The sequence below is a fragment of the Ranitomeya variabilis genome, chromosome 1 (assembly GCF_051348905.1).
Source record: "Ranitomeya variabilis isolate aRanVar5 chromosome 1, aRanVar5.hap1, whole genome shotgun sequence".
Classification (NCBI taxonomy): Eukaryota; Metazoa; Chordata; class Amphibia; order Anura; family Dendrobatidae; genus Ranitomeya; species Ranitomeya variabilis.
Window position 1 is genome coordinate 1,023,206,916 of NC_135232.1, and position 25,125 is coordinate 1,023,232,040.

At 45.1% G+C, this 25,125-nt stretch overlaps 1 protein-coding gene across 1 annotated transcript in view; it reads right to left on the bottom strand.

Moving 5' to 3' along the window:
* The window catches only part of LOC143793012 (cytochrome P450 3A24-like), a 101,656-nt gene extending 83,329 nt beyond the window's left edge, over nt 1-18,327 (bottom strand). The window contains exons 1-5 of the mRNA XM_077279564.1: nt 18,148-18,327; nt 11,314-11,407; nt 7,831-7,883; nt 3,908-4,007; nt 2,640-2,753 (exon numbers count right to left, since the gene is read on the bottom strand). Of these exons, the coding sequence (XP_077135679.1) occupies nt 2,640-2,753; nt 3,908-4,007; nt 7,831-7,883; nt 11,314-11,407; nt 18,148-18,218 (432 nt within the window). The 5' untranslated portion in view covers nt 18,219-18,327. The remainder of the gene's footprint in view (nt 1-2,639; nt 2,754-3,907; nt 4,008-7,830; nt 7,884-11,313; nt 11,408-18,147) is intronic.
* Between the last annotated feature and the right edge of the window lie 6,798 nt (nt 18,328-25,125).

Below are 25,125 nucleotides of genomic sequence, written 5' to 3' on the forward strand. Positions count from 1 at the left end.
TAGAGGCCAAACCAGAATCTACAGTATATTTGCATATACGTGTTTAGGGATGTTTGCCCATCATCAGTACAAAGCAGGAGGTCTGTTTTTATTGGCTGAGAGGACTCGGACATTGGCTTCAAGGGGTAATGTCTCTCCTTGTGGGGTGATCCAGGTCTCTGAAGAGGTTATTTGCATATTTAAATTCATGGCATTGCGTGGCCTATTAGTCTCCCTACGCCAACTTGTCACGCTCCACAAGGACAAACTTATTACATTAGATCACTTGTTAGAGGCTTCTCACCCAGCTATATATCAGTCTCCTTGCTTTGCACTGATGAGTGACAAACATCACAAAATACATGTCTGCAAATGCAGGGTCTCATGAGGCTTCTTATTCTAGGTCAAGTGGCAAGGCTTGTTAAAGGGTGCATAATGACTTTTAGGTTAACTACATCCATTAAATGGCACTAGAGTTACTGTCCTTTCTGAAGAAAGAAGGCTCTTTGCATAGGACTATATATGTAATATATGTATAGATATATATATACAGTACATATGTATGAGCAGGCAGTAGAGATTGGCAATAAATTAGATGTATGTAGGGAAATGGGTAGGAAAACTCTATGTTTTCAAGCATGTCAGTAAAACTGTTGTTCATACAGTGGGTACAGAAAGTATTCAGACCCCTTTAAATTTTTCACTCTTTGTTTCATTGCAGCCATTTGGTAAATTAAAAAAGTTCATTTTTTTCTCATTAATGTACACTCTGCACTCCATCTTGACTTGAAAAAAAGAGAAATGTAGAATTTTTTGCAAATTTAATAAAAAAGAAAAACTGAAATATCACATGGTCATAAGTATTCAGACCCTTTGCTCAGACACTCATATTTAAGTCACATGCTGTCCATTTCCTTGTGATCCTCCTTGAGATGGTTCTACTCCTTCATTGGAGTCCAGCTGTGTTTAAATAAACTGATATTACTTAATTTTGAAAGGCACACACCGATCTATATAAGACCTCACAGCTCACAGTGCATGTCAGACCAATTGAGAATCATGAGGTCAAAAGAACTGGCCTAGTAGCTCAGAGGCAGAATTGTGGCAAGGCATAGATCTGACCAAGGCTACATCAGATTTTTTGCAGTACTCAAGGCTCCTAAGAGCACAGTGGCAGAGTGGCCCTTCGGAAGCCTCTCCTCAGTGCAAGACATATGAAAGCCCACATACAGTTTGCTTAAAGACATATGAAGGACTCCCAGACTATAAGAAATAAGATTCTCTGGTCTGATGAGACGCAGATAGACCTTTTTGGTGACAATTCTAAGCGGTATGTGTGGAGAAAACCAGGCACTGCTCATCACTTGCCCAATACAATCCCAACAGTGAAACATGGTGGTGGCAGCATCATGCTATGGGGGTGTTTTTCAGCTGCAGGGACAGGGCGACTGGTTGTCAATGAAGGAAACATGAATGCGGCCAAGTAAAGAGATATCCTGGATGAAAACCTCTTCCAGAGTGCTCTGGACCTCAGACTTGGCTGAAGGTTCACCTTCCAACAAATCAATGACCCTAAGCACGCAGCTAAAATAACGAAGGAGTGGCATCAGAATAATTATGTGACCATTCTTGACTGGTCCAGCCAGAACCCTGACCTAAACCCAATTAAGCATCTCTGGAGAGACCTGAAAATGGTTGTCCAGCAATGTTCACCATCCAACCTGACAGAACAGGAGAGGATCTGCAAGGAAGAATGGCATAGGATCCCCAAATCCAGGTGTGAAAAACTTATTGCATGGTTCCCAAGAAGACTCATGGCTGTACTAGCTCAAAAGGGGCTTCTACTCAATACTGAGCAAAGGGTCTGAATACTTATGACCATGTGATATTTCAGTTTTTCTTTTTTTAATACATTTTCAAAAATTACTACATTTCTGTTCTTTTTCAGTCAAGATGGGGTGCAGAGTGTACATTAATGTGAAAAAAGATGAACTGTTTTGAATTTACCAAATGGCTGCAATAAAGCAAAGAGTGAAAATTGTAAAGGGGTCTGAATACTTTCCGTACCCACTGTATAGTTCTTTTGTAAGGATGCAGCATCCTTCAGAGTGTTTGGTAAGCGAGTTAAAAGATGAAGTAGCATGTTGGTAAATAAAGAGAATGGACTGTCCATTTTTATTCTGACAATTTAGGCCATGTTCCAGTGCAGTGTAAACACCTCATGTTTATGCAGAAAATGTGCTGCGTTTAACAAAGCAAAAGGTGGTTGGGATTTCATGAAATCTCATGGCCACTGTACATTTTTTTTATGTTTTTTTCTATGGGGATCATGAGAAAAAAATGCAGATATTTTAAGTGCCAAATCCTAGTGTTTCTGTGCTAAAAACAAATGTTAAAAATGTATCATGTCTGCACTAAAATGCATCAGAAACAAGGCAAAAGCACTAAAAAAGCAGTACTCATAGAAGATTGTAATTGAATATTTTGGAACATACACCTGCAGAAAAAAAGCAGTGTGAAAAAAGACAGCATTTTTTCACATAGGAATTGGTTTTTTTGTCATGAACCTAGATTTGTCAGATAACTGGGAGCCTACTCTGCTTCCAGTGAGCAGTATATGCAATATACTTTATATATTATGATCTATCTACATATTTTACCTGCTTAAGTTTACCACTGGTGAAAGTTGGTGACAACACTGTCCGTATCCTTTTCCATTGATCATCAGCAGCAACTAACACAGCAGATTCTAGAGGGCCATTAAGGCCAAAATTCTGAAAAGAAGCAATTTTTTAATTAATATAAATAACAAGAATTACCAGAAATATACAATACTAGATGGTGGCCCGATTCTAACGCATCGGGTAGTCTAGAATATGCATGTCCACGTAGTATATTGCACAGCCCACGTAGTATATTGCCCAGCCACGTAGTATATTGCCCAGCCACGTAGTATATTGCCCAGTCACGTAGTATATTGCCCAGTGACGTAGTATATTGCCCAGCCACGTAGTATATTGCCCAGTTACGTAGTATATTGCCCAGTGATGTAGTATATTGCCCAGCCACGTAGTATTTTGCCCAGTTAAGTAGTATATTGCCCAGTGACGTAGTATACAGCACAGAGCCATGTAGTATATTGCACAGCAATGTAGTATACAGCACAGAGCCAAGTAGTATATTGCCCGGCCACGTAGTATATTGGCCAGTCACGTAATATATTGCCCAGCCACGTATGTCACAGGTTAAAAAATAAAAAATAAACATATACTCACCTTCCGAGGGCCCCTTGTAGTCCTGTCGCCTGTGTGCGGTGCACGCAGCAGCTTCCGGTCTCAGGGTTGGTATGAACGCAGGACCTGTGATTACGTCGCGGTCACATGACCGTGACGTCATGGCAGGTCCTTCTCGCATACCATCCTTGCCACCGGAACCTGCCGCTTGCATGGTGCGGTCACCGGAGCGTCGCGTGGAGCGGGAAAGGCGGCGGAAGGTGAATATATAATGATTTTTTATTTTTTTTTAACATTAGATCTTTTTACTATTGACGCTGCATAGGCAGCATCAATAGTAAAAACTTGATGACACAGGGTTAATAGCGGCGGTAACGGAGTGAGTTACCCGAGGCATAACGCGGTCCATTACTGCTGGCATTAACCCTGTGTGAGCGGTGACTGCGGGGAGTATGGAGCGGGCGCCGGGCACTGACTGCAGGGGAGTAGGGAGGGACTAATTGGACTGTGGCCGTCGCTGATTGGTCGCGGCAGCCATGACAGGCAGCTGGCGAGACCAATCAGTGACTTGGATTCCATGACAGACAGAGGCCGCGACCAGTGAATATCCGTGACAGACAGACAGAAGGACAGACAGAAAGACAAAGTGACCCTTAGACAATTATATAGTAGATCGTGCCAGGATTTGAACTCACCCTTCTGTTGGTAAATATAGTATAGCAATCCTTAACTAGGATGGACTTAATGATTGCGGGGTCCATTACTGCCAGCACCGGCTGTCTCCCATCAAAGAACCTGGACCAGAAAACAGAAGTGTTCAGATATATAGTGAGACCGGCACTATAGGCACTAGATGACTGCTTACATTTATCAAGTAAAAGTTGAACAGTCTCATCCGTGTACGTCAGTGATGAGATTATATATACCGTATTTTCTGGTGTATAAGACGACTGGGCGTATAAGACGACCCCCAAATTTTCCATATAAAATATGGAATTTGGGATATGCCCGCTGTATAAGACGGGGGTCATCTTATACGCCCAGTCATCTTATACGGCGTGTGGTTCCCAGGGTCTGAAGGAGAGGAGACTCTCCTTCAGGCCCTGGGATCCATATTCATGTTAAAAATAAAGAATAAAAATAAAAAATATGTATATACTGACCCCTCCGAGAAGCCTGGCTGTCACTGCTGCAAGCGTCTGCCTCCGTTCCTAAGAATTGCAGAGCATGAAGGACCTTCGATGACGTCGCAGTCCTGTGATTGGTCCGTGACCGCTCATGTGACCGGTCACCTGTCCGTGACGTCATCGAAGGTCCTTCACGCTCTGCAATTCTTAGGAACGGAGGCAGACGCTTGCAGCAGTGACAGCCAGGCTTCTCGGAGGGGTCAGTATATACATATTTTTTATTTTTATTCTTTATTTTTAACATGAATATGGATCCCAGGGCCTGAAGGAGAGTTTCCTCTCCTTCAGATCCTCGGAACATCCAGGATCGCTCCCTGCACATGCCGTACCTGGCGTATAAGACGACCCCCGACTTTTGGGACAATTTTTAGGGGTTAAAAAGTCGTCTTATACGCCGGAAAATACGGTAAATTAAATTTCCAGTATATACAGTGCCTTGCGAAAGTGTTCGGCTCCCTGGAACTTTTCAACCTTTTCCCACATATCATGCTTCAAACATAAAGATACCAAATATAAATTTTTGGTGAAGAATCAGCAACAAGTGGAACACAATTGTTAAGTTGAACAAAATTTATTGGTTATTTAAAATTTTTGTGGAAAATCAAAAACTGAAAAGTGGGACGTGCAATATTATTCGGCCCCTTTAACTTAATACTTTGTTCCGCCACCTTTTGCTGCGATTACAGCTGCAAGTCGCTTGGGGTATGTCTCTTTCAGGTTTGTACATCGAGAGACTGAAATTCTTGCCCATTCTTCCTAGTCAAACAGCTCGAGCTCAGTGAGGTTTGATGGAGATAGTTTGTGAACAACAGTTTTCAGCTCTTTCCACAGATTCTTGATTGGATTGAGGTCTGGACTTTGACTTGGCCATTCTAACACCTGGATGCGTTTATTTGTGAACCATTCTGTAACAACTCTGCTGGCATCACGGTGTGGCCTCGCATCTCTCACACTATCTTGCCCACTGCTCCAGGTCATGATGTGGTTTCTGTTTCATGCCAGCTCCATGTTCTGTGTCTCTGCTCTCTGCATGCTTCATGGCTGTGTGTATAGGGGGGGCGGCGCCTGAACTCTCTGGTTCTTATAGGAATCAGGTGCATCTGTCTAATCTGTTCCTGACCAATTGCCAGGAGGCCTCCAGTATTTATAGCAGTTCCACCCAGTGGACTGGGCCTGTGCAATGTGTTAGCTCAGTTTGTGTTTAGCTGCTGAGTTTGCCAGGCCTTGCTCTGAGTTACTCCCTCTCTGGAGGCTTTTCTCTGTGCTATTGCCTTGATCTTGTTGTCCGCCCTCCAGGAGGCAGAATATCCTGGTCCCTGTGTCTTTGTCCTTGTTTCTTGTCTTGTTCCATTTCCTTGTCTGAACTTAGTCTTATCTCGGTCTCCTTGTCTGTGGCTTCCTTCCCTGCTGTGTCTTTCCTCGTGTTCTCAGTCTGCTTACACTCCGCACTCTTGTGGCTCTGCCTGCTCTGTACCTTTGTGGCTTTACCTCTGCTCCGCACCACTAAGGTTCTGCTCCTTTCTACTCTGCTTATCTTCTGCTGCTGCAGTTATCCCTTGCTGCAGCTCCTCTCCACATTCCTTGTGGCTCCGCTCTGCTTTGCTGCAGAAACCTCTCGCTGCAGCTCTTCTCCGTATTCCTTGCGGTTCTGCTCTGCTTAGCTTTTGTTGCTACACTATCTCTTGCTGCTCTACCATACCTATCCGCAGCCTTGCGGTTCTCTTCCTGTGTGAACAGGTCCCAACCTGTTCCTTCATTCTCCTTTCCTTCTGGCTTGTTTCCGTACCTACATCTCCTGTGTGAACAGGTCCCAACCTGTTCCTTCATACCTCATTCCTTTCTGCTTGTTTCCTTTCCTGCACCTCCACACTACATATCCATACCTGCACCTCCAGTGTGAACAGGTCCCTACCTGTTCCTTCATAAACCACATCAACTAGTCCTGTGTTCTCTGCCGTGCCTTCCAATCCAGTGTTCCTGCCAGTCCTGCCATCCCTGCCAGCCCTGTGTTCCTGCCAGCCCTCTGTTCTCTGCCATGTCTCTGCCAGCCCTGTGTTCTCTGCCGTGTCTCTGCCAGCCCTGTGTTCTCTGCCGTGTCTCTGCCAGCCCTGTGTCTCAGTTGTGCCAGCCTACTCGTCTGAGTTTCAGCTGTGCTCTTCTGCCAGTCCTGCCTGATGCCCGCACCAATCCTGGTGTTCCTGTCTCCCAAGTGGGACCAGCAGCCACAGCCAGACACCACCCTGGAGTAGCACCTGGCAGCTGCCTGCTGCACAAGCCTGACCTCACCATCAGGGGCTCCAGTGAAAACCCAGGCAGCTGTCATAGTCACGCCCCTTCCAGGGTAGTCTGGTTTGTGGCACAGTGGGACCACAAACCCTTCCGAGCTCACTCCCACCAGTCAGGGTGTGAGCGTGACACATTCCATTGTAGATTTTGCTTTATGTCTTGTGGACATTGTAATTTTTGCACGTATCACACTACAGGGAAAATAATTCAAATTGGTCCCATACGACATATAGTCAAGGATTTTATATCCTGTAGAACCACATATGTGGTATATGTATTATTTTGTCCCTGTGGTTTCTATTATATAGGGAAAACTATCCGTCCCTTATTTATCAGATTCAGGGAACATTTTAGATCGATCAGTACTGGCAAAGGAGTCCCGAGACTTATTCATCACATGCGTACTTATCATGATGGGGACGCGACATGCTTGCGGTTTGCCGGAATAGAAAAGGTAATGCTACCAGAACAAGGGGGAGATCATAATAGGCTGTTATTAAGAAGGGAAGGTAGGTGGATACTAAGGGTTAACGCTACAGGCCCTCTAGGATTAAATGAGAGGACCGATATGTCTTTCTTTTTATAGATGTTTTTTGGAAAGTCATTAAGAAATTGGTGTTTTTTGTAATTGCTCGTAGAACAAATCTCAGTATTAAGAAAATCTCGCTCTATGTTATTTGGTTTTAAAGTTTTTATCATTAGTAGGAGTATGAATGAGTGGTGACGTGGACAGCTGGGTAAACACTCCCAGAGCGGATATGCTTAAATAGATTACCCACCTGTTGTTACCATCGGACCCGTAGAAGCACCGGAGTGCGAAACGGCCGTCGTCCTTCTCCACTGTTTCTCCCTGCCATGCTCTGCTATTTTATTGTGAAGCCATAAATCAATAAAGAACAGACCTTTTTGCATGGACGGTGAGTGCTCTTCTGTTTCTTTATGTTTTTCATCATTTGCAACAGTTGGTTTTTCTGGAATGAGCACCCGTTGTCCAGAGTGGCTGAAGCACGCTTTTTAGCTTAGGGGAAGAGCAACGGGTGTATTAGCTGATTGTGCGCACCTTTTTTCCTCTCTTCAGTGTTTGGTATACTTTTGCAAGGCACTGCATTAATCACTTTCATTCACATGTTACATTTTTCACTTACCCCCATATTTTTCCAAATTTTTTGAAACATTCCAAGTCAAATTCTGTAAGTCCCTAAAACAAATAAACAATATATTTCCTTTACTCATAAGTAGTAACTAAAGGAATGATAATTTCCAACCTAAAGACATTGATAGATGCGCACTAGGTTAGGTGACAATTACTGATGAATGAAGCTGTCATTGTCCTCACAAAACATGGATGTGATCTGCACATAAACCTAAGACCTGGGTCAGTTGAACATATGAAAATGTGTCACATTTTTATTCAGAAAGCTCCAATTTTCATTCATTTTTCTGTATTTTACATCTGTGTGAGAACCATGTGCCATCTGTATTTATACATCAACATTTCAAGACGTCCATGACCAAATACTGTATCCAATGTTAAAAATGAAAAGGTGTCCTTAAAAATTCATTTGCTATATAGATGGTCAATATGGGCATAGGTGTATCTAGGGTGGCGCAGTTGGGCTGCCTAATGCAGCAGTCCTAAGTGTCTTCCCCGGTGGCTGCATTCTGCTGCCCCTGGGCAGGGAGTCGGCAGTTCTCTGAGCCGGCTGCCAAGCTGACGGCCAGTACAGAGAAGCTGCAGAGCGCCAGCTCCCAGTGTTCAATAGTACTCGAGTCTAACAGACACAAGTACAATTGAAGCTCTGACCGCTGGCGCTGCAGAGGTGCAGATGGGTGGTAAGTGCTCCACGTTAGTGGAGCTGAAGACACCGAAGATAGAAGGGGGGTATCTACTTGGTAGTTATTACTGAGTGTGGTGGTGTATTTAGTGTGTCGGGGTATTTGCTGTGTGTGGGGTATTTACTGTGTGTGGGGTAATTACTGTGTGTATAGAGGTGGGTATTTACTGTGTGTGTGCGGAAGGAGGTATTTACTGTGTTGGGGTATTTATTGTGTTTGTGGGTGGTATTTAATGTGTGTGAGAGGGGGTATTTACTGTGCGTTTTTTGGGAGTAGTTACTGCATGGTGGGGGGGTATTCACTGTGTGTGTGTGAGAGAGGGGTATTTACTGCATGGGGAGATTTACTGTGATTTTTTTTAGTGTAACGGGACTGGGTGAGATTTTGGGTAACGGGGTATGATTTGAGGACACAAATTTGGGGAGCAAGGAAGTGACAGGTGCAGACACAATATGGGGAGCAGGAGAAATTTGAAGACACAATATGAGAAGGAAGGTATGAGATGGGGGCATGTATGGGGAAAGGGTGCTGACACAGTATGGTGAGTGATGGTATGGGTGCGGACACAGCATGAGGAGCGAGGGGAAAATGTATGAGGACATAGTATAGGGGTTTGATGGGATGGGTGTGGACACAATATGGCGAGTTGGAGGGATGTGTGAGGAGCCAGTATGGAAAGTGAGAAGGCAAATGTATGAGGATGAGAAGGAAAGGTGCAAGGAGACAGTATGGGGGGAAAAAGTGTGCATAGGCACAGAATAGAGACTGAGTAGTGTGGGGGATGTAGCATAGGCAACAGTAAAAGGGCACAGCCAGGAGATGACAGTATACCAAGGGGAGGGGGGTGATGAGGGGACACAGTTTAGAGACTGGAGCCCTATAAGTGTGAGAGAACAGCGCGAAGAGGGGGCCCAGTATGGAAACGAGGGAGCAGTGTAGAGAGCATGTACCATAAGAGGGACAGCGTGAAGTCATATTATGAGCAGGGATTATAGTGAGGGGCAATTATTTATTCAGGGGCTCAGCGTAGGGCAAATATTTATATTTGGGAGCGTTATAATGACTCTGCTATCTTTAAGGGCGTCATATGGGGATGTGCTGCAGGAGACCGGAGAAGATGCAAGTCTGCAGACACGGCTGTGAATGAGAAAACTCATGGAGTCTGGACAAGATGAAGTAGAAAAGAGAGAGAATGACCCCAGAGACAATGTCATGTATAAAGTACCTGGATGTAATTGTTTTTTGTGATACTAATTCTCATATTTTTATTTATTTTAGGTGCATTAAAGGGGTTGTCCACCTTTGTGATGAGTCTGCAGTCATTCTATGTGCCTGCAGACTTCTGAATTCTCACAGTGTTCGCTGCACGCTGTCACGATTCTCTGGTGCCGGTGATTTGCATACATGTGGTCACGTGCTGACTAGACATGTGTGGCCTCACTTAATGAAAATGAATTGAGCAAGGCCGGGCACGTCTAGTCAGAATGTGGCCAGAAGTATCCAAATCACATACTTGTGCAATGGAGAATCCTAAAAGTCTGCAGTGCATGCACTGTGAGAATTCAGAGGGCTGCAGCCACCTATACACCCCTGCATATGGGATCCGATTAGGATCTGATTTTCTGGGGTGCACCCATAGACGTGAATTGGCAAGTATCATCTGAAATACGAAAGTTTTTCTTTTTTAACTCAGACATGGAAAAAAAACCTTTCACCTGAACTTCCTATAGAATTACATTGGTCAGTGTGCTGTCCGATTTTTACTCATACATATGTCCGTATAATACCCTTGTCTGAACATGTCCTAAGTGTAGGCAACATTCCCCACCCTGCTGCTACTTGATACCCCTGCAGTGATGGCCGAATCCATGCTTAAGGGTGAAAAGTTGAATATATTGCTACTCCGGTGACCTAATTAAGTTATGATGCTAGTGCAAAATCTGTTCATGGAGCCTATTTTGAGTTAACAAGTTTACTGACACATTTTATGTGCTTTGGTAATTCAAGTTAACCATTCATAAAACAGTCATTTCTAATCTTCCATATCCAGGAAGTTCTGCACTCACTGATTAAAGGTCTCATCATGATTATTCTTATTGTGTTCAGTCACTCACTGCGCACAGATGGGAATGGTATATTCTGAGTGCCACATTGGCTTCATTGATACACAATCACATTCGTGCACAGCTCAGTACTTTTACTTTATTTTACCTACAATTATACACTGCAGAAAAAGTCAGGACTAAAGACATGAAGATCTCCTGGCTGCTCATATTAAAAACTAAGCCAACGTTCCTCTCCATCAGTTGATGCAAAGACAGAGAAGAGCTACTTTACCCGTATAAGCAGTCAGCCGGCCTCCTTCACAAGCTGCCGCGGTCACTTGCTGGAGCACAGTGCCAGAAATGTGTTGTGACTGATGGAGCAGATACCAGGGGATCAGGGAAGGCTGCACAATTGCAGCCAGGTAATTTTTATCTTAAATGCTTCCGCAGAAGACAGAAAATTCTTCTACCAGCGTTGCTCTAGGTGATTGGCAGGACTCTCACTGTGGGCGACAACTGTCAGTCACTTGCCGCGGCACTGCGAAGAGCCGGCCCGGGGGCAGTGCTGGACTAGTCTCATCTCCAGCTATGGTTCACGGCCAGATCTTTAAAGTATATTTTCTCTGAGACCCCAGAAGGTGGTTTGAGCAGCATGAATCTGCTGACAAGTTCACTTTAAAGCTTATTTCTGTGTGTTATTTTTATCCGGTAATCCCCTTTAATCAAATGATTTGTCTTTATACTCACATTTTTGTTTTCAAGAAAAGTTCCAATAAATGGTAGGGGTCTAGGACCGGGGATTCCATATTTCTTGAATATTCTGTATGGCCAGATCACGTAACTGTAAAAAATTGGCTTTTATTATCATATTGTATCCATCAATAATGATTATTGATTAATATTTTGAATATTAGATCAATCCTAGTCATTTTAATATTAACTAACAACCTCAAGTAGAATCAGTTTTACAAAGGGAATTGTCATATCCAATGAATCTATGTTTGAGTATTTGTGAAATCATTAACAATCATATTATTTGTGCGACAGATTGGATCCTCACAAATTATATTCAGCCCATACACAGCAGATAGCTGTTGGCCAAACTATTGTTCAGCTGATCAGTCTCTTTCACACACACAGCAGGAAAGTTAGCAGGGTCGCATAAAACTGCCTGCAGAGCTCATATAAAATGAGTGTTAGCAGTGTTATATGTAACGGCTGCTCTCTGTTGTCCTTATCTATATGTCTCACATTGGTAACGCCCCTGATGAGATTCATGATGAGCTGTGGCGTTCCTTAATGTGCCTTAAAGTGAATCTGTCAGTAGGATCAACCATCATAAGTCAATGGGCATCTAGGCCATAGGAAGGTGAATAAAATGATACATTGTCATCTGTGATCCGATATCTTATTCCAGAGAAATCCTTGTTTTTCTTATAGGTAAATGAGCTGTTCAGGATAATGAACTGGACACTGATCTGCATGAGAATCCACCATCAGAGATTATAATAAGCGAAAGGGGGAGTTACCAGTGTGATGTGTAATGGCCGCTCTCTGCTCTCCTCACCTCACTGCAGAGCTGTGTGTGACTATACCTGACACATCTGCAGCTTCCTCTCAGGTTCAGCTGTCATCTCACAGGCAGACAGCGTTACAGTACAGCAGAGCTGTGAGAGCTGCAACAAATGTGTATGTAAGGAGATAAAGTTCAGTTCTGTTTTGTTTTAGTTACATGTCTCACACTGGTAACACCTCCTTCCATTTACAATAATCTCTGGAGGCAGATTCTCATGCAGATCAGAGTCCGACCCATAGATCATAACCCAAAGGGGGTGTCCACCACTAGATTAACTCCTTCTCAAACTGAATGTTTGCAACCATTAAGATAAAAACACATACCTCCATGTCTGTGCTGCTCCAGCGGTGTCAGCACTTGTATTCCTGGGGATCACTGAAGCTAATTACACCCAATCAGTGTTGGCATCAAAGTCTCTGCCTTCAGACACATAAGTAATCAAGAGGAAGTCAGGGCTGCGGCTGGCTGCTCACTTCCCGTTAATTACTTATAAGGCAGAGACAGTGACGTCAGGGCTGATTGACCTTATAACCTCACGTGAGCCCCATGGGAACGCAAGTGCCAACACTGCGGGAATCGGGTCGGCACGGGAGGTGGGTATAAGGCCGGTGTCCCACTTGCAGCTGCAATGCGAGATAGTCGCGTGAGTCTCTCACCTCAATACCCAGCACTGCCACCGGCGGTTCAGACTGGAGAGCTCAGCTGCATAGAAATACATGCAGCCACACACTCCGGTCCCGAGTGCCGGCGGCAGTGCTGGGTATTGAGGCGAGAGACTCACACGAGTTCTCGCATTGCAGTTGCAAGTGGGACACCGGCCTAAGTGGTATTATTTTAATGGGGGAAAACATTCAGATGGATAACCCCTTTAATCTGAGCTCATTTACATAATAAGAAAAATGTGCATTTCTCTGGAATAAGACATCGAATTGCAGATATCAAGATTTTATTTGAATACGCTTCCTATGACCTACATGCCCATATAGATGGAATAGGAGGGTTGATCCTACTGACAGATTCCCTTTAATCTATTCTGTGGTTATACATTTTCTGACAAATCAGAGTTACATGCCTCATTCACACATCTGTGCAAATCGGTTCGAGCTCGGACTGCAATGCACCAACTGGCCATGGTCTCCTGACCTAAGAGTGACAACCTCATAGAAATACATGAAGCTGTCACTCTCAGGTCAGGAGACCCGCAGCCAGTCTGAGCATTAGGTGTCTGTCCTCGGACCAATAAGCTTGGATGTCTGCATGAGCCCTTAGGGTCTGCACACAAGCTGAGTATTTGCAGATTTTTCTGCAGCAAAACAAGAGAGTTGGCAGGAAAAAAAAGTGCGTTTTTGACACACTTTTTTAAATGCGTTTTTACTTGTGTTTTTTTCTATTCATTTGAATGAGTAAAATACGCTAATTGATTTGAGATGCTGCCGATATGAAAAAAAAAACATAAACGCTTTCATGGTTCAAGGAAAAAATAAGCAGCGTGTGTATGAGATTTAAAAAATGTTATACACTTTGCTGGTACCATAAAATGCTGCATTTTTTTTCTGTGGTAAAAACACTATGTGTTTACAAGCCCTTAGACTGACAAAACGAGCTGCCTGACAGATTCTCAGTTAAAGAGGTTGGCCATTTTCTCTTGTTAGTGCAGTTTTCCTCACACAGTGACCAGCACTTCTGTCCATACAATGGTGGAGGAACATGTGACTAGCCTCCTCCAATAGTAATACACCTCAAATAGGAAAGCTGCTTTTCTATTGGAGGAGGCTGCTCACATGCTCCTCCCCTGCAGCCATTGTATGGACAGAAGTGCTGGTGAGTGTGTGAGGAAAGCTGCACTAACAAGAGAAAGTGGACGACCTCTTTACCTGACAATCTGTCAGTGAGCTGTTCTGATAGTCTAACAAGAAAGTTTGTAACGCTTATCTTTTTTTTCTGAGCTCCTCCCAGCTAATTTATGAATGTGTAGGGAAAGAAAGAGCATGTTAAAGCAAAACGATGCAAAATTTGTAATGAAACCCAATAGCAAAAATAATTGAAATAACCTTTATTTATATAGCGCCAACATATTCCACAGCGCTTTACAATTCAGGTGATTTGTAGCCCAAACTATACGCATTTATGTAAAAATGAAAATTATCCCAACCCCTTTAATGTTTGGTCAGTGCACTGTGGCAATAATAAAGGCTGTATATCCCGTGTGGCAATAATAAAGGCTGTATATCCCGTATGACCTCCTAATATATACTTTATAAGGCTGGTTTCACACTTGCGTTTTGATCTGCAGCGTTTTAAAAAAAACGCATTTGGTGCAAAAACGCATGTAAACGCGTTTAAACGCTGCGTTTTTTAGACGCATGCGTTTTTGCATGCAGAAAAAAACCGCAACGTTTTGCCGCGTTTACATGCGTTTTTTCCTGCGTTTGCGTTTTTTAAACGCATGCTGCGAAGTGAGTGACAGCTGCCAATCACCAAAATCAACTAGAAAACCCACTATAAACAGAAATAGCTAGGGTTAGGGTTAGGATCCCTAGTAACCCTAGGGATCCTAACCCTAACCCTAACCCTAGGGATCCTAACCCTAACCCAAACCCTAACCCTAACCCTAACCCTAGGGATCCTAACCCTAACCCTAAGGGTTAGGGTTAGGATCCCTAGGGTTAGGGTTAGGGTTAGGATCCCTAGGGTTACTAGGGATCCTAACCTTAGGGTTAGGGTTAGGGTTAGGATCCCTAGTAACCCTAGGGTTAGGGTTAGGGTTTTCTTGTTTTTTCTTGTGTTTAGGGTTAGGGTTTTCTTGTTTTTTCTTGTGTTTAGGGTTAGGGTTAGGGTTAGGGTTTTCTTGTTTTTCTTGTGTTTTTCTATAAAAACGCATGCGTTTTTAATGCAAGCAAACGCATGTGCTTAAAAACGCATGCGTTTACATAGACAGCAATGCATTTTTTTGCCGCGAATAAACGCATGCGTTTTTTTGCGGCAAAAAAACGCCGCTAGAAATTACTACAGGTTGCATTTCTGCAACTAAACGCACGCGTCAAAAAACGCATGCGTTGCCGAAAACGCGTCAAAACGCATGCTAAAAAACGCATGCGTTTTTAATGTTAAGTATAGAAAAAAAAGTGTGCGTTTTTTAGCGCTAAAACGCTGCAGATCAAAACGCAAGTGTGAAACCAGCCTAAAAGGGAACCAGTCCCCTCCAAAAACTCTATTTAATTGTATATACAAGGGTAATCTGAAGTTAAATAGTGAAAAGGAAAATATACACTGGCGCTGCACCAACAGGAAAAAAATTAGGGGAAATGAATGGATGTATACGATAGGGGGGGAGGGGGCTAAAGAAATCAAAGCTGCTGGTGATGTGACAGAGTCTGTGCTGAACTCTGTCTGAAGTTAAACAAGGAACGTAATAAATATGAATCACCTGCGCTGGTTGATGGTGTAGATAGTGTAGGACCTGTAGTGATAGTTCTACTGTAAGAAAACTAGAAAAGGGCTAAGTATAATGGATTGGCAGAACGCCAAATGCTAAATGTTCGTTGCACCAGTGCACAAAAATATATTAAGATCGGGGTGAATTACAGCTAGACGCGATTAGTTAGGTTAACCTGCTTATAGGTATAAACACATGCACTTACTAGATACTGTGCCTCAATGGTCCCGAAACAGTAGAAGATAGCGGTCCTCCTTGCAAGTTGGTGCCTGCAGACTGCACCGTGAGATTGCGAGGAAATGACAGGACTGACTGGACTACGAACGTTGTGGATAGCGCGGTGCAGCAGTGAGCAGATGCCGCCAGCTCCTGGCGTGCTCCGGCCGGAAGCTACGCCGGAGCAGTGGCGGAGTGTGTAGGGGGCGTGCTACCTGTTGTGACGTCACAAGGTTGAGAGGCGGGCGCGTGTCAGGGGCAACCAATCCGACGCGTTTCGAAGGATACACTCCTTCTTCGTCAGGGCTGGAGTTCCCTGTGTAGCCCGGCCTTATATAGTGAATGCCCCCTTCGCTCAAAAACTGCCTATGTAGCCCATATGTGAGAAATTGTACACAGTATAGGTATCATGATAAATGTTGGTTTAACTTTGAATCTGACATACAGAATCTTTAATATAGGTAACGGACCTCCCTATTAATTCAGGTCCGTTACCTATATTAAAGATTCTGTATGTCAGATTCAAAGTTAAACCAACATTTATCATGATACCTATACTGTGTACAATTTCTCACATATGGGCTACATAGGCAGTTTTTGAGCGAAGGGGGCGTTCACTATATAAGGCCGGGCTACACAGGGAACTCCAGCCCTGACGAAGAAGGAGTGTATCCTTCGAAACGCGTCGGATTGGTTGCCCCTGACACGCGCCCGCCTCTCAACCTTGTGACGTCACAACAGGTAGCACGCCCCCTACACACTCCGCCACTGCTCCGGCGTAGCTTCCGGCCGGAGCACGCCAGGAGCTGGCGGCATCTGCTCACTGCTGCACCGCGCTATCCACAACGTTCGTAGTCCAGTCAGTCCTGTCATTTCCTCGCAATCTCACGGTGCAGTCTGCAGGCACCAACTTGCAAGGAGGACCGCTATCTTCTACTGTTTCGGGACCATTGAGGCACAGTATCTAGTAAGTGCATGTGTTTATACCTATAAGCAGGTTAACCTAACTAATCGCGTCTAGCTGTAATTCACCCCGATCTTAATATATTTTTGTGCACTGGTGCAACGAACATTTAGCATTTGGCGTTCTGCCAATCCATTATACTTGAAGTTAAATAGTATTTAAATGCTGTCTAGCTGGAGAAAATGATGTTTTATTCTCCCTGCAGCTGGGATCGGGCTGTGAGCGCAAATGTAATCATTCCCATGCACACTGACTGACAGGCTGCTTTGCTACAAGTGTACACTTATCTACCGGTAAATAACATTTTTGGTGTTGACAGGTTCTCATTAAAGGGAGAAGATAAAAATGTTAATTTAAAGGGTATATCTGGGACTTTGTGAAAAGCAAAGAACGTGCCTAAACATTAACAGGCAGGTAGTTGCTACCTGCCTGTCTGTTGAGCACAGCACCACTCTAACCTGGCACAGAGTGGTCACAGACTGCTCCTGCCAGCAATTCACCTGCCTCTGCTGACATCACATTGACAGAGCAGCGGTTCTATCCCCCCTTGCTCTGTCGATGGGGAGTGATTTCCGAAATCATTCTGATTGATAGCCGGCTCCTCCAGTAAGGAAGCGACAATCTGTCAATCAGAATGACGTCAGAACCCCCGCTCTATCCACAGAACGGAGCGGAAAAGAAGCCGATGCTCTGTCGACGTTATGTCAGCAGAGGCAGCTGAATCACCGGCTGTGCCAGGGAAGAGCGGAGCCGTGCACAACAAGCAGGTTAGGCTACTTTGACACTTGCTTTTTTCAGCTTCCGTCACAATCCGTCGATTTTTGAGAATGCAGGATCCTGCATTTTCCCATAGACTTTTATTAGTGATGGATTGTGATGCATGGCCATCTGTTTCATCTGTCGTGCACTGGATCCGTCGGAAAATAGCGGTCCGTCGTGCGGAGAAAACGTTCATAGGAACGTTTTTTCTGCACGTCGGAAAATCGGTCAGCGACGCATCCTGCTCTGCCCGTCATCGGCTATAATGCAAGCCTATGGACACAGGATCTGTCGCTGACCGTCACACACAGGAATCCAGCGACGGATCGCGTTTTTCACCTCTGAGCATGCCCGGAAGGATTTTCCACTCCAGGAAAAAGTTTCTCTCTCTCTCCCTCCCTCCCTCTCTCTCTCATTCCTGGACATTTGATTTCCTGGAAATTTCTCCATTCGATGCTGATCTCAGGAATAGGAGGCGGCAGGAACGTTTATCGTAAAAATATCCCATCCATTAATGAGGAATACGTACATTCACGATCATGGATACAAAGTCACCATCCTTCTCCTGTTATATCAAAACAACACACAAAGCATTTCATATAAAGAGAGAGTGAAGGATAGGAAACTTACTAAGTGAGAAGTGCCAGCAGAGATATGAGCAGGATCCAGGTTTCTTTGGAGAATTCTGGGATGAGATACATGCTTAATCTTTCTTCGATCTTACACGTTCTTGTATTTGACAGGTCTTTCCCTTCTTCTTCTTGATGTTCTTCCTGCACGTCTGACTATCTATCCCTGAGCTGCTATTCTATACTGCTTCCTCCCCTGTGGTGACGTTTCCTTGCTCCCTCCCCTATGATGCATACATAAGAACACTGCTGGCTTAAGACCAGGGACTTGTGTGCACAGAGATAACATCTACTTCTCTTTTTTTTCTTCCTCACAGACTGTGGATTTGCTGTAATAATTCCTGCATGTACAGAAAAGCCCAGAGTGATTGTAGGCCCTGTTTAGATCACAGTATGACACTCAGCGTCTTAGGTCGGCATGAAGAATCTTATGAAGATTCGCAGTGTAAGGACTCATACTCATCTGCGAGAAAAACCAAAGAGTGCAAGCTGATAGAAAAAAATCGGATTGCACCCTGACTAATGTTATTTTATTTAGAGTCCTTGCTCATCTGCAATTTTTTTTCTCAGCTCAGATCGGACTGAGAATACAACACAGCATACTGCAAATGTCCTCGTATTTCAGACCTTGTTAGAGAGATTCAGGTCTAAAATCAATGTATGGTGCAAACACCCACTATCGGCAATAGATTGAGGAAATCTCATTAAAATGATACTAATTTCGCAATTGCTATATGTACTACATTCTCCATGTTGGATCCCTCCCGCTATATTCCGTAAAGTGCAGTCAATGTTTAGAGAACTAATCTGGGGCAAACGGTAAGCAAGAATTAAATTACTAACCCTTCAGAGGGATAAAACAAAGGGTGGGTACATCCAGATCCATGGATGTACTTTAGAGCACAGATGCAGCATTTTTACAGCTGGGAAAAGAGGGATAGTATGGGCAAGGCGGCAAGACTTGTTTTACATGACAAACAAAATATGTTTCACCTACAGTGTTCACATATTGGAAGGAGGTGCGAGCCGCGTGGATGGAGAGTGGCCAACTATGGTGTTAATATACAATGTGGGGGATAGGGGAAATTATTGGATACTCCAAATTTACCCTAATATGGCACAATCATAACTTAGCGAAGTTTGACAAGTTAAAGGGGTTTATAGGGTGGGAGCTGAAGGGAATACAAACTATGGACAATATACTATAAAACGGAACAATTAAAAGCTTCAATAAACTCTAACAGCGATATGGGCTTCCTAATGCTTCCTTCTTTCAATACCTACAACTGAGGCACGCGTTCCTGTCCCAGTTTGGTGTTGCTGCGCCCGAAATACAAAAAAGCTACGCACTTGAGTCATTTGCCTCGGCAAAGTATACGACTGGTCTAATCTCTAGACTATATCAGCAGATGTTGCATTCTCGTACTGATGGCCATACTTGGATGGCAAGGATAAAATGGGAGTCACTTGTGGGACAGATCACAGTAGAACAATGGAAAGAGGTATTAGAGCAGGCTCCCAGACTGTCCCCGTGTCTCAGAGTCTCTCGCAGATGTTGCCTCAAAAGGTTGTGCAACAAAATATTAAGTTAAGGGTACCATCATTTCTGTCCAGGCCTATTTCATGAGTTTTATTTTTTAAAAATTCTGTGGAAGCATGGTTGTTCATTTTCATAGATTATTTATTTATTATTACTTTTGTCAGATTCAAGTTGTTTCTGTGACCATTGTGGGTTTTTCTGTTACTAAACGAGGGGTACCAACAATTTTGACCACATGTGTATATCTCATACACAGGGTGTACAGAACGTCGAGCTTCCTTTTTAAGATAGGGGTCTGCTCAAATGCAGGTTATCCTAGATGTGGAGCAGAGGAGGCGCATTTAATGCACATGTTCTTGGAATAAACTGGGCTCATTTTGGAAAAGTGCGTTAGCTCTAATAAAAAGGGTGTTTGGAGTGCAACTTCAGGAAGACCCAAAGGTGTGTGTGCTGGGATATCTGGGAGAGTCAGCGGACTTTGCATCTCTGCTGGCCGTTGGGTTATCGCGAACATTATACCAGGGTCGCAAACTGATTGCATCACAATGGTTAGATGTCCAACCTCCATCGGTCACTGTACTAATAAACAGGATAAATCATAACATTTGGATGGAAAAGGGGGTTTATAGAAAAATAAAAGCAACAACAAAATTTGAAAATATATGGGAACCATGGTTAAATATGCCAGGCCTACTGTCTGGAGCTCTGGTGAGAGATAGGATATGGCAGCTAGTGGTTCCAGGATAAAGGGCTACAATATTCCTAGGTATTGGATATAGGGGTATTCAGTGGACATAGTAAATAGAAGCAACTATTGTGTCAGTCAAGTTAGGGTATATTGGATGCAATACACTATGAAGTTAATTTGGTCTGGAGTGTTATTGGAGAAAGGAGGGAGGGTTGTTGTTTGTTTTTGTTCTCATTTATAAATATAATCAATAAAACTGGGTTAGAGATGGATATATGGAAAGTTGTCGATACAATTAAATGCATAAGAGTAATGTAAAGGCTTAATCTGTAAATGCGAACAAGTTATTATTTGGTGGTATATTTGTAACAATGTTATGTTTGCTTTCTAATCAATAAAAATGATCTGATTTAAAAAAAAGTTCAAGAAAGTTCAAGAAAACTTTTTATGCACCCAAGGACTGTAGTGCAGTAGTTATGTTGGTCTACGGCCCCTAGAATTGAGCTCTTTTATTCCGGGGTTAGTGCACTCACCGGCAATGGACTGTCTGTAACATGGGACAGTGGAAGATGGACAGTGACATGTGTAGACGGAATGTGGACTGTTGAAGTGGACAGGAAATCTGAGGCTGAGGGAGTCCGTAGACTTAGGGGTAGTCCAGCAAGAACGAGTGGTAGGGCTGAAGAAGTGTTGTACTATGGAAGGTAGAAACATGAAATGCTGTGCCCTATCCAACATGTCATCACCTGATGAATTTGAACTGACCAGTACATGTTTGCCTGTTGTAAAGAACTTGGTGTGTGCGACTGCTCCTAAGTATGGAGGCCTGGAAACAGCGGAGGCCTTCGGCCTACTAGTGAGGGTGATTGTAACAACTCTGCTGGCATCACGTCATGGCCTCGCATCTCTCACACTATCTTACCCACTGCTCCAGGTCATGATGTGGTTTCTGTTTCTTGCCAGCTCCATGTTCTGTGTCTCTGCTCTCTGCATGCTTCATGGTTCTGTGTATAGAGGGGCGGCGCCTGAACTCTCTGGTTCTTATAGCAATCAGGTGCATCTGTCCAATCTGTTCCTGACCAATTACCAAGAGGCCTCCAGTATATAGTGCAGCTCCACCCAGTGTTCTGGGCCTGTGCAATGTGTTAGCTCAGTTAGTGTCTTGCTTCTGAGTTTGCCTGGCCTTTCTCTGAGTTACTCCCTCTCTGGAGGATTCTCTGTGTTATTTCCTTGGTCTTGTTGTCCGCCCACCAGGAGACAGTATATCCTGGTCCCAGTGTCTTTGTCCTTGTGTCTTGTTCCATTGCCTTGTCTGTACTTAGTCTTATCTCTGTCTCCTAGTCTTTGGCTTCCTTCCCTGTTGTCTTTCCTTGTATTCTCAGTCTGCTTTCACTCCGCACCCTTGCGGTTCTACCTGGCTCCGCTCCTTGCGGTTCTACCTGGCTCCGCTCCTTGCGGTTCTACCTGGCTCCGCTCCTTGCGGTTCTACCTGGCTCCGCTCCTTGCGGTTCTACCTGGCTCCGCTCCTTGCGGTTCTACCTGGCTCCGCTCCTTGCGGTTCTACCTGGCTCCGCTCCTTGCGGTTCTACCTGGCTCCACTCCTTGCGGTTCTACATCCCCTGCACTTGGCTCCGCCGCCAGCCCTTGGCTCCGCCTCCTGCCTGTCTGCACTTGGCTCCGCCTCCAGCTCTTGGCTCCGCCTCCTGCCTGTCTGCACTTGGCTCCGCCTCCAGCTCTTGGCTCCGCCTCCTGCGGTTTTGCACTTGGCTCCGCCTCCTGCTCTTGGCTCCGCCTCCTGCATTTCTGTTCTTGGCTCTAGCTCCTGTGCTTTTGCTCTGCATCCGCTCTTGCGGTCTTTATCTACTTATTCCTAGGTCCTCGTGTCTGAACAGGTTCTTACCCGTTCTACATACCTGCCTGCAGACCGGCCCCTACCGGTTCTTCCAGTGTACCAGTCTTGTCCACCAGTCCTGCCAGAGATCCAGCCATGCCCGCCTGCCTTTCCAGAGAGCCAGCCGTGCCCGCCTGCCTACCAGAGAGCCAGCCGTGCCCGCCTGCCTGACAGTGTTCCTGTTGTACCCGTCTGCCTGCCTATGTGCCAGCCGTGCCCGCTTGCTTGTCTATGTTCCGTTCCCCGGTGGGATCAGCAGCCACAACCAGACTCCACCCTGGAGTGGTACCTGGTAGCTTCCTATTGCACAAGTCTGACCTCACCATCAGAGGCTCCAGCGAACACCTAGGAAGCTACTTAGTTACGCCCCTTCCAGGGAGGTTGGGTCTGTGGTCCAGTGGGGCCACTCCCCCGCACGCCCGCACCAACCAGTCTGGGCGCGAGCATGACAGTTTGCACAGGCCATGGCCTCCGCTGAGTCCCATGTGCCTTCGCTCTCGGAGCAAGATGCTCTAATCATTGTCTCTGATGCTGTCTTTAATAAACTTTTGGCCTATGAAAAGCAAGCTCCTGCGGATCCGCCAAGGTACTATGGGGATCCGAAGCAGTGCCATGTGTTCCTGGAGCAGTGTATGCTGAACTTCGAATGGTATGCTTCTGCTTTCCCCTCTGATTTGTTGAAGGTTGGATACATAATGTCCTACCTAAGAGGAGATGCTTTGCTATGGATCAACCCCTTCTTTGAAGCAGGGGATCCCATCATCACGGACTTAGAGGCCTTCCTGGTGGCCTTCCGTAAAGTCATCGATGTGCCTACTTCTGCGTCTCCTGAAAAGTCTTCCCCTCCAAGCTCACAGAGACGGTCCAGACGAAAGAAACCTGTAGGTAAACCGTCGCTTCCGTCCATGACCATCCCAGACTCGCCTGTTCCACAACCTGCCAAAGCAGCCACCCTAGCAAGATCTGAGAGGTCTAATGAAAGGGGGCTGGCAGATCTGCAGTCTGAATCTTGTGCTGAGATTGAAATACGGTATCCCTGTGGTTGTAAAGAACATTCAGATGGTCTTTGTCCTGTGAAGCCTGTACTCCAAAACCCTGGGCCAGTAGGAGAGGCTGCCCCTGGCGAGAGTATTCCCTCTCCAACTAAGTTAATGACTGTTTCTCTGCCTTCTGGGAGCTTTGGTGTGTCTAAGCCGCCTGTCATACGGAGTCGGTGTATGGTCTCCGTTCTTCAGCTCCAGAACCCAGTGTGGGCGTTGCCTGATAATGGCCGAACCCTGCTAAAGAGCAGTCTAGTCCTGCAAGGACAACTACAGCTCCAAGTTGGAGCCTTATACACGAAGAAGTTTGTTTTCCGTATGCTGTCTGTTATGCCCATGGGTAATTCTAAGCCAAGGACTCTACCACCTGCTCTGGTCAAGAGTTGCAGTAAGGTGCTTCGTTTGAACTTACCCAGTCTTGAGAAGTGTCTGGTTCCCATGCGTCAAAGACACTCAGCAGTGACATCTTCTTCTGCTGGTCTGCTAGTCGTCGAGTCAAGCTGTGCTGACGTCACCGAAGATGGGGAAGCGGTGACTATCTCTCCACACATCTCCAACGACTTTACCTGTATTCCGTTCCTAGGAACATCCCCGCCGCTTGGACGATTTCTTCTGGATAACGGGCAGAAGATGGTTCCTATGTTTATACCTTCTGCGTCCTTGTGGCCGGCTGGTGAAGATTTTAAAACAGAAGTTTGTTCACCTCAATTTTTCTCTGACCCGGTGGAGCTGATGCTCTCCACATTCTTCTCTAGTGACTTTTCCTGTGTTCAGTACTCTAGAACATGTCTGCTATCTGAAAGTTTGTCTCTGGATATCGGGCAGAAGGTGTATCCTGTCAGTATTCCTTCAGCTTCCATGTGGCCGGCTGGTGAAGATAACAAATCAGTATCTTCCAAGTCCCTGCTTCTTGTCTACCCTGAGGAAATGGTCCAGTCCTTTGAGAAAGCTAACCCTATTGGGTACAATGAGACTTTGCTATCCGAGATTTCTGATGAAGCTAATCCTGCAGAGCACAAAGAGACTTTGTTTTCTGAGATACCTGGTGACTCTCCTGCCGCCTTCTACCCTGAAGATGTCATGTTGGCCTGGACTATGTGTGCTCCCATCCTTCTTCTACAAGTTATTCTGGCGGGCTTGAAGAAGAGGGGCCGTAAAGGGGGGGGTACTGTAACAACTCTGCTGGCATCACGTCATGGCCTCGCATCTCTCACACTATCTTACCCACTGCTCCAGGTCATGATGTGGTTTCTGTTTCTTGCCAGCTCCATGTTCTGTGTCTCTGCTCTCTGCATGCTTCATGGTTCTGTGTATAGAGGGGCGGCGCCTGAACTCTCTGGTTCTTATAGCAATCAGGTGCATCTGTCCAATCTGTTCCTGACCAATTACCAAGAGGCCTCCAGTATATAGTGCAGCTCCACCCAGTGTTCTGGGCCTGTGCAATGTGTTAGCTCAGTTAGTGTCTTGCTTCTGAGTTTGCCTGGCCTTTCTCTGAGTTACTCCCTCTCTGGAGGATTCTCTGTGTTATTTCCTTGGTCTTGTTGTCCGCCCACCAGGAGGCAGTATATCCTGGTCCCAGTGTCTTTGTCCTTGTGTCTTGTTCCATTGCCTTGTCTGTACTTAGTCTTATCTCTGTCTCCTAGTCTTTGGCTTCCTTCCCTGTTGTCTTTCCTTGTATTCTCAGTCTGCTTTCACTCCGCACCCTTGCGGTTCTACCTGGCTCCGCTCCTTGCGGTTCTACCTGGCTCCGCTCCTTGCGGTTCTACCTGGCTCCGCTCCTTGCGGTTCTACCTGGCTCCGCTCCTTGCGGTTCTACCTGG